At 40.0% G+C, this 10,147-nt stretch overlaps 3 protein-coding genes across 3 annotated transcripts; 1 reads left to right on the top strand and 2 right to left on the bottom strand.

Annotated features, from left to right (window-relative positions):
* Positions 1-592: 592 nt before the first annotated feature.
* Positions 593-2,389, bottom strand: C922_00374 (hypothetical protein; the record flags this gene model as incomplete). The annotated part of the gene is made up of 1 exon (XM_008815991.1): positions 593-2,389. The coding sequence occupies one exon, from the start codon at positions 2,387-2,389 to the stop codon at positions 593-595; it is 1,797 nt and encodes a 598-aa protein (XP_008814213.1).
* Positions 2,390-6,055: 3,666 nt separating this feature from the next.
* C922_00373 (hypothetical protein) lies at positions 6,056-7,555 on the top strand (the record flags this gene model as incomplete). Its single annotated transcript, XM_008815990.1, has 1 exon — positions 6,056-7,555. One exon carries the CDS (start codon positions 6,056-6,058, stop codon positions 7,553-7,555), a length of 1,500 nt encoding a protein of 499 aa, XP_008814212.1.
* An 858-nt stretch (positions 7,556-8,413) lies between these two features.
* C922_00372 (hypothetical protein) lies at positions 8,414-9,517 on the bottom strand (the record flags this gene model as incomplete). The annotated part of the gene is made up of 3 exons (XM_008815989.1): positions 8,414-9,060; positions 9,270-9,313; positions 9,513-9,517. 3 exons carry the CDS (start codon positions 9,515-9,517, stop codon positions 8,414-8,416), a joined length of 696 nt encoding a protein of 231 aa, XP_008814211.1.
* Positions 9,518-10,147: the final 630 nt, after the last annotated feature.

The raw sequence follows: 10,147 nt of genomic DNA, 5'->3' as shown, positions 1-10,147 counted from the left end.
AAAAAAAAAACATGCAAGTTTTTTTCACTTGTGTACACAAATCTGGACAAAAAAAAAGAAAAAAACGGGGAAGAAATGCAGAAAAGAAAGTGTTTACACAATTTCGTTTCCTCTTTCTTTATATTTATTGTAAAACGCGTCACACGTACCTATTCAATTGTACGTATGCAAATTCAAACTTGTGGTCATTCGGAGGATGGGCCTCAAGGAGTGGTAAAATTTCGCGCGCAAAAATTTCTCCAAGGATGGCCCATCCACCAGTGGCACAGCAAAGTGGTGCAGCAAAATGACACTGCCAAATCATGTAGTACCAATCCGAGCAGCGCCAATTCGCCCATGGCCTAAAGACAGTGTAACAAAACAAATTCACAAAAGGTGCAAAATTACAAAATGCAAAAGAACGGGGAAGCGCCAAATCGGGAGGCAAAAGCGAATTCAAAAAAAAGGTGCCATGAGTTCACCCTTTCCCGCTTCATCACCAGTTCCGCAGGAAGCATATATAAAGCTGCAAAGCGAGTAAACTAAACAGAATAGGGGAAAGGGGGGTTCCCTCCCAAGGGATATACACAAACAAAACACCCATGGGAACACGCTAAAAATGGCAGAAAATGTCATTTTTATTAACATTTGCGCGGCCATATCGCGGGTCATTTTCATTACACTTGTCGGCATAATTTAAAGACTCGTTGTTGTAGCGTTCCTCAGAGTTACGCACATTTCGCCCGGTTGATTGGATGTCCTCGTTGCTCGTGTACACATATTCGACATCAGGGCTGCCATAGACATCTTCCTCGCGCTTCACATTTCTGCTCACGTGCTGATAACCATTTTTGTAATAACCGTCATTGTGATTTATGTCCACGATGTCCGCGTCGGAATCCTCTGGAAATGGCTCACTCGCGTAATTCTGCACATTCGCGTGATCTTCATTTTGTTCTTCGTACGGATTCTGCTTCGCATAGCTGTCCTGGTGCTCTTGGCCAAACTTTTCGTTCATTCCCCCCGCGCGGAAATCGTCATTTGTGGTGTACACCTCCCTGTACGCACCGCCGCGGTGGAGACGAGGCTGACCACCGCTAGCCGCCGCGTCCAACCTTTCGTGGCTGTTAACGGTCTCCTCGCTTGTCACGGTATCCTTCCTGCTAAAATTGTCACAACTATTATAGCTGCCATATTTATGCAGATTAAAAAGATCCTCCTGTTCCTCTGGGTGCCCATCCCGCCTGATGTTACGTACTCCCTGTATTATTTTGCCTTCCTCCGTTTTTCTCCTTCCCCTATAGGAAAAGGTAGTCCCGTTAGGATCTCCACCCTGGCTGTGGTATGTTGTACCCTTATGCATATCATCATTAGAGGCACTAGTGTCACACCGGTTGATGATACTAATCGTACACTTCCCTTCACTGGTCATATTCTGATCATTCCCATCAGCCCGTTTGCCAAATTTTCTCCCAGAAGCGAACTTCTCAATGTCCACTTCTTCAGTTTTCAGTTGGTGCATATAACTCATGCTAATTATTTGCTCCTTCACAAATCCAGCGTTACAGTTATTCCTGAGGTGAACTAAAATGTACATATTGACTTCTTCGTGTCTACTGAGATAAGGAAAGCAACCCCCCGATTTCAATATCGCATGTTTAGCATACGGGTAGGCATTTTTCATGTCCTCATTTAGGCTATCTGCATAGGTATTATTTAATGTCTGCAGAATGGTGATACTGCTATCGTTAATATGAATCCTGTCAACGCTTTCTGACGATAGCTGCAAACTTATTCTTCCCCCTAAGTCTGCAGAAGATATTAAGTCCACTTCGTTACTCATGAACTCTAGTGAATTTTTCTCCTTCAAATCTATATTCACATAATTTACATAAATATAATTTTCCAACATGATTTTTTTTAATAACACATGGGGCAGAAAGCTATATAATTTCCCGTAGACATTTCTGAACGCTGCAACTGCAGCAAAGTCATCTGTCCTTCTGTACGAGTTGCACAGCATTAAAGACTCCACTTTGGACGGGTACAATTTTGCATACAACTGCATTAAGTATCCACCCAAATCCGAGGCAAAAAAATGTGCCTTCTTTATATTTAAATACTCCAATATGTTACACATATTTTTTATCCAGTCCTTTAGGTAATTATAACATGGGTACTGAAAGGATATAACTCGGAACCCTAAGTTTGCCAATGCGTCTAGTTGGTAAAAGTAACACCCAGCGGTCCCACATATCCCATGCAAAAAGATCACTATGTTTTCATTTCTGCTGTTAATGTCGTAGTAGGACCATACCAGATCGCTCTTCGGCATGGACAACTTCTTCAGGGGATGTTGTGAGCAGAAGCTCTTATACGCTTCATGCATTGATGCTTCTGGCGACTTCATGGTTGGTTTCTCCGACTCTTCAGGTGGGATCAAAGTGGCCGGTTACAACGTTACGGGTTCTCACAAAAAAAAAGGGGAAGAATAAAAACAACGACCGGGTTAAGCACTGACATCAGTGCACAACGCAAGGTGAATATTCTATGTACCTACGCATGCGCAGCCCTGTTAAAAGGTCCCCACCCCCATACGGCAAAGAAACTTCTATGGGACAATGGTCTAGCACATAGTTATATCCCGACCCCTTTTCTGCCGGTGAGAATCTTGCCCACCTTCCGTATCTCCCCCAATTCGCCCTTAGCCCGAGCCGTTCTCTATCTGATGTTCTTCAATCAGGACTCGCAAGCGCGGGGAAGTCAGCCGGCAGGCAGTACTGATCTGCACTGTTAAACGTTAGTGTATATATAAATAGGTAAATATATCCCCACGTATCTAGGTACCTCTTTGCTTCCCTAGTAACCCCAAACAGCGGGGCAATGTCTCACGAGTACGAGACTTCCCCCTCAATGTATGGCTTCACCAGTGGGAACAAGTCACGCAGCGACGATTCTGACCGAGCTCCGCAGTACTGTCAAAAAAGGGGAGCGATAAAAAAAGTATTACCTATATTGCGTTTAAAGAAAAGGGGTAAATAAATGTACACGCGCTCAAACAGATTCATATGCATATATACATAATGAGGCATCATTACTGGGAAACACTCGTACTATGTAGGCGAAAAGGCGCGTAACAGCGCTTCTCTTCGCTCGCTCATTTTGCATTTTGGAACACCATTTAGGGGAAACATTAGCCGTGATTAAGAATTTTATGAAAAATGGAACGGCAATAAAATGAAAAATGGAAGTAGCAAAAATGCAGTTTCTAGGTATGTAGGTAAATGTATACATGTTGGCATATGCATATTTCCTCATGTGCGAATTTTTTTTTTTCTTTTTAAGAGTGTATAATTTATGTACACTTTAACTTATTCCCTCCTCTCTGTACCTTTTTAAGCGTCACAATGTAGACTGGCTTCCTCCCCCTTGCATTTGGAAACGCGATTGTTCATCAGGACATGAAAGCGCGTTGTACATCGTGAGTTACAAATTACAAATCATGGGTCACCTCTGCAGCGAGTCCCATGCCGCGCTTAATTTGTTTTACTCGCCCATGTCCTTCCTTTACTCTGTTACGGTTGTTAATAATGGCTCGGAGTTAGTGGCGCTTGAAATCTTGCGGTTTGCGTTGGTGAATTTTACAAAAATATGTGCTTCGGATTTGCGAAAAAAGTGTTTCGCATTTATGTACAATATATTCATTTGCAACAAAAGCTGATGCGATTTTTTCCCCCACTCGGCGAGAATAATATGGCATATAATAAAAATGGGAAACGCTTAAAGAAGATGTTATTCCGACTTACCAAATATTGCTTTGATAACATTACGGGGGTCAGCATGCGATGAAGAAAAATTCTAATAAAAATTGTGTGTTCATTTTGTCTTTTGTCTTTGTTATATTTTGCCACTATTATATATGTATTTTTTTTTTTTAACGTTTCATTAAGGAGGCTGCGTATGCGCGCAAAATGTGTTCGTGTATATGCTATGCACATATGCGTGAATAATATGCGCATACGTTTATATCTCCACATATGCATATATATATATATGCGCATGAGTGAGCACACGTCAAGTCATCCCGTTCGCCCTCAGAGGAAATATATGGTTCTTTACATTTGGCCGCTTCCTCATTTCTCATCGCTCGCTGGCGCAAAATCATAATTGCTCACATTTAAACCTTGCAGACACGCAAAAGGGAAAAAAAAAACGAAAAAATGTAAAAAAAAAAACAAAATATATACACGTATATGTACACACAAATACGCATCTTCGAAAATGGTTCACGTCTGTTTGGACATTTCACCTTCTTTACTGATGTGTTAGAAGGCAACATGGGAAGGACATCCTTACCGTTTTAAGAGTTTTTTTTTTTTTTCGTCAAAAAGAGTTTATCGTGTAAGCTTCAAAATGCATATATTTCGCTTTGTAGAAAATATACCACTTTGCCTTTTTTTTTTCTGTTATTTAGTTGTTAAAAAATGAAGTTATGTTCATATTGCAACATGCATGATTTTTGCCACACTTTTCCTCTCTTCTGATTAAAAATGCTTAATTTGGTTCAAAAAAAAAAAAAAAAAAAAAAAACAACCCTTTACAGTATAATTTCCTCTTAAAAGGTTAAAACTTTGCTTCTCCGCCCCCACTTTCTTCATTTTTTATTCTTATTAAATAGGTCCAAAAAAACGCAAATGTGTAATGGCAATATGTATATATACACATGTGTCTCCGTTGTTTTTTTCTCCATTCTGACAAAAACCACGAATGGAAGGCAGGGAGGCGCCCCCCCTGCAAAGCAGAAACAACCTCCCCCTCAACGAGAGCTTTTGCAATTTTAAGCGGACAACATATTAAGCTGTCACATGATAGAACGGAAAAATCACAAAGTTGGAAAATTATATTTGGAAAGGTATCCCCTTCTTTCTAAGAGTCCCCTTTTTTGAAATTCGCCACTCCGCGTCGCTTCCGGACGGAAGTAATATCCTCAATGCACCTTACCTTGGACCTGCTCAAATTGGGGTCTTTTTACTGCTGTCACGGAAATGAAAGAGAGAATCAGCGGCGGATCACGCAAAAGAGGCAATCTTTCCCATATGTAGAAGGAACTCGCAAAACGAGAAACGGGAATTGATACAAGCAAACGTCGCTTCGGGCTCAGTCGAACTTGAAGAGAATGATCCCAAGCTCAAACGTATCTTGACTGCGCATGTTTCCATAGCACGTTAAAAGCTAAACAAAAGCTATAGAAAGCTAAAAAGAACAAAAAGGTGTCCCCTACACATTAATCACACAGGACGCTAAAATTTCATTCGAAACGGAAAAGGGGGCACGTAAACGATTTCCTCCCTTTTTGCAACATTAAAACGTTCATAGGGAACATCAACTATTTTGAATCTACATATGTGAATATACATTTTTTCCAGCACGAAGAGGCACTCCTCAAAATTGGCAACGACGTGCACGCTCACACCGAATGGTGGGAGAGTATTTATCGTATGCCCCAATTTGTTTGCCTTCTTAAACGTACTGTTAATTATTTCTCAAATCGGAATGCTGCATAACGCAGACAAAAGAGGCATTATTCCAAATAGCACAAGGAGGAAACATCTTTGCTTTTCGAAAATTTTCTATATGCACAGATTTGGAAACAACACTTCTTTTTTTTCCTCCATTTTTTTTCCCATTTCGTATAGGTTATAAGTTATCTACACTTTTGCAACGCTTAATAATATTTCCCTTGTTGGCTGCTCTCTTTGCAGTTCGTTTTATTCATTTTGGTTTCTTTCCGTTGGTACTGCTTTGTTTGCTCGGTTTGCTCCATTGGGTATTAACCCTCGCACAGGTGTAATTTGATTTTTTTTTTTTCTCTTCATGGATGCCATCATGGCTATTATTTCCCCTCCCCCGGATATATATCTCTTTTTATGCCCCTTTGGAAAAGCGCAAAAGAGGTGCTGCATACAACATGAAAGGGAAAAATCGAACAGGCAAGGGAACAATTGGAAAGCATGTTCAGGGAAAAGAGTAAAAGCTTCACCCATTTATGTCCATTCCGCTGAGTATAAAGCAAAAGATGGAAGAGCTACGCAAGAGGGTGGAACGAGGAAAGGAAAAAATTAAACAAATAGGTAAAGAAATTCACCAATTTTATTTAAAAAAGAGTGTAGAAAAAATTCTTCTTAGAAATGGAAAAGAAAAGAAACTCAGTGACATGTTATTTTTGGTACAATACTCACTGAAATATAAAAACGTGTGCAAATGGCCGAATTATAATGATCTGTTCGTAATCAATTATAACATAAATGATCATTTCAAATCAATGCTTCAAAAAAATGGTGGATTTGTTCACCACTATAAAAACGTCACACCTGATGGAGGGACAGATAGGACCCCCACGATGAACCCAGGCGAGGAAACCACACTCGGGAGTAGCGATAAAAGCGGAACAACGAATAAAAATGCTGAAGAAAATGCTCCCCAGACAGAAGAGAAACAAATAAACGCTAACTCGGAGAATGGCGTGGCGAGCAAGACTAACAAATCACGGAGTAGCGCAGACAGGGAACACAAAATTTACCCCGACGGAACGCGTTTAACAAAAGGGGAACTTCCACAGAACTTCCCCTCAGAGAAGCACTCTCCGAATAACTTCCCTTCAGATAACTCCTTGCCAAAATCCCCCCTTTCGAAGGAATTCACCCCGCAGAGTGCTCCCCCTCCAGACAGCGCACGAAGAAAAAAGGAAAACAAATTTGTGACCAACTTTAATGACGACATAAGTCCTTACGACAAAATAAAGTTGCAAATTTTTATGTACTTTGTATTGAACAATTATAGAGTTAAAATTTTAGTTGATGCATTATCTGCGTTAAATCGCCCAATTAACGTTATATACATAAATTGCCCTAATAATAAAGAGCAGAAGAAGACATTTTTTCAAAAGGTGGTGAGCTTCTTTATTCCCCCGTACAAAGTTGGTGATGTTTTCGTGAATAATAAAAATAATTTTCTTCCAAAGAGCAAGGAAAATTGCTCATGCTCGGAATCGTCCCCCATTAGGTATACTAATAATACAATCACTGCTCCTTCCAAGGAAAGTAAATCAAATTACGTAGGTGGTTACAACCCTATAAACAACACCATTTGGCTTTGTTCAAATAATATTAACAATTATTATAAGCTCAAATATATACTAACGCATGAACTTATACATGCCTTTGATTTTGCAAGGGCGAATATAGACATGTACAATTGCCACCACATTGCTTGTTCCGAAATAAGAGCCTATAATATGAGCAATCAGTGCAGCTATTTTAACAGCAAATATTTTTCGCCCGACCATGATGTGTTTACTAATTTTAAAAGCTCCTCAATTAGGGCTACTCCGAAAAATAAATGCATATATAATAATGTGTATTCATCTCTGAACGAGTACAAGCCTTGCACCAAGAACACCCATCAGTTTATAAATCACGTCTTCGAGAAATGTTTGCACGATTACTGGCCCTTCATGTGCTCGCCCGAACAGGACAGCAAGTATAAGCCCTCCAAGATTTTTAAGAAGGATTCCTAATCGCCACGCAGGGAAGTATATACCTTCACGTTTGCATATTCGGACGCGTATTATTCCACACGTGTGCGTCCCGAGCCTGCCCCTTATAGTCATAGCCTAGCCAAACGCAACCATTCAACATGCTGCTTCCCCGTGTGCATACCAGCACAACCACCTCCAAACCGTTTGCTCCAATTTTTTTTTCGTGAATTTGTATACATAATTACCCAAAATGATACTTAAAACTAATCGAAAGGAAAAAAATATATTTTTTTTTTTCCTGTATTTGTGAAATTCCTCGTGTGCTGTTTCGCCCTCGATTCATCTTAAAACGTAGCAGTGGCAGGAGTAATGCCTACTGACATGGCATCCTTAATGTCCATCTCTGCTATGCATTCCTTACAAATTTGTGCTCCTGATCGGACAAACTTATCTTACGACGCGACGAATATTCATACGGGTGCCACACTTTGGGCATAAAAAAGGTGTTAAAATGATCCGATAATTTACAAAAAAAAAAAATATAAGGGCAAAAAAAAAGGAATGCCCTCTACATTAATTCAGCAGGGGTGCACACAGAATATAGTAAATGCCCTATGGTAACGTTTTCAAATATTAAACGGCTTACTGTGCCCATGCGAGGGCGTTGAAGCAAAAAATATACGGCTCGCAGCCGTTGAGCCCAAATGAAAAGGTAAATAAATGCTTACCTTTCGGGATATGCACATACCTGTGTACACAGCGAATGCGCGTAGAAGACACGTGCAGTGACTAACGCTCTCCCCCCCTCTATGTCCTTTTTTTTGTGTTCCTTTTTTTTCACTTGACCCATTTTAATTGCAAAGCACATTCATACCACTGATTGTTGCCTTTTCCTCCTTAGCTCTCCTTCTGTGTATAATAATTTTCACTATGCTTTGCTTTATTCTTAACAAGTTCTGTGTGTTCTTCCGTGGCAGGTATTTCCTGCTCCGGTGTCTTTTCCTGTTTCTCATCTACCTTGTCGTTCTCCAAATAATCAGTAAGGTTATCCTCGACCTGTTCGTCTAGTATGCTGTCCTCGATTAGGGACAACTCTGCATCGATTTCATTTTCGTCCAACTCTAGGGGTATATCATAGGAGGAAGACAAAATTTCCCCAATTTCTTTTGCCTCTTCCATATAATCAAAAAGGTCATCCTGCAATTTTTCTATTTTTCCAATGTTCACTTTTTTCATATTTTTTTTCATAATTTTGCTTGTGCTCTCCAGAGCCTTACATGTATCAATTGACATTTGCACATTATCATTTGCATATTTGATTTGGTCTATATTGAATTGAATTCCGAGTGTATTTTCTTTATTGCTTTCATACGTTTTTTTTCTCTTAATGATGATCGCAGCTTTGTTTCTTAAGTTGTTAATGGCATGTTGATTGACTGGCTTCTTTTTCGTTTCCTCCTCAATTTTTTGCTTAATTATCTTTAGCTCCTTATTATATCTGTCAATATTATCATCAATGCTTTTTACGCTCTTTTCCAGGTTTCCTGCAAAGGGATGCGCGTGTGTTCGTACAAAGGGGCATGTTAATTTGCCGTACTCTTGCACTTTTCCACGTGCGGTGTTCTGTGTCGATGCACCGGGCACTTAGATGATTAATAAAAAATGGGGGCGAAGGGATAAACACATGAACTCTTAAAAGAAACACACCCTATATGGTGTTCCTTTTTTTTTTGTGCCCGAAAAACGTTATTACCATATGCGTCGTCCAGCGTGTGCTCCTTCTTAGGCTTGAAAAATCTGAGGGGGGAAAATCGTTAAGAAAAAGAGATAAAACGAAGTGGGGAAAAAGGGAGAGAAATAGGGCGGCGTCCAACGAAATGAAATGTGGCCAGCCCACACGGGTACATCACAACGGGCATGTAATAGCATAAATATGGACACGACAAAGCATGCGTCGCGCCCCCTTCCTGCGTTGGTGATTTCCCCTCGGCCTTACTTCATGTTCCCTTGTCTGTTTTGTAAAAATGCTTCAGGGGAGCGCGGTTTCTTATCCTTTTGCCTGAAATGTATTTGTCCACTGAGCTGAACAGGTTAGCAATTTGACCTTCCCTAAATATTTGTGTTTTTGCAAAATTGTGTGTTTTCCACGTGTCCCCCTGTGCTGCTAAAACAGGTCCATGATCGAGCACGAGTATTTATTTACGTATGTCCTGACGTGCGTTTATTTATTTATTTTTTTTTTTTTTCAACAATCTTGCTTTTTACGATGCGATCATTTTTTGTATACCATTCGTCCCAACGTTATCTGTTTTTTTTTCCCGTCACGTACGATCACCCCCTTCCCGTGGGTATAGTACAATTATACATGAAAAAAAAAAATGCTTATTTTGCTAAGAAGCCGTGCCTACTTTTTCACGCAGCATTTCCACCCCCCAAAAATGCTGATTTTGCTTCAGTAAAAATGTACGAAAAATGATGATATTTATGATGAAAGAAATTGCCGTAAAATTATGTACAAATTTTGGGGTGAATAATCCAGTTGTAAAGACTGTGTGGAGAACCCCATCCCGCTCACAGCTTAACATTTTAAGATAATTTTTTTGTAGTTTCCCCTCTTTTTTTTTTTTTTTT

Source organism: Plasmodium inui (genome assembly GCF_000524495.1).
Source record: "Plasmodium inui San Antonio 1 unplaced genomic scaffold supercont1.1, whole genome shotgun sequence".
Taxonomy (NCBI): Eukaryota; Apicomplexa; class Aconoidasida; order Haemosporida; family Plasmodiidae; genus Plasmodium; species Plasmodium inui.
Note: the sequence above shows the minus strand (reverse complement) of the source record. Positions and strands in the feature narration are given on the sequence as shown.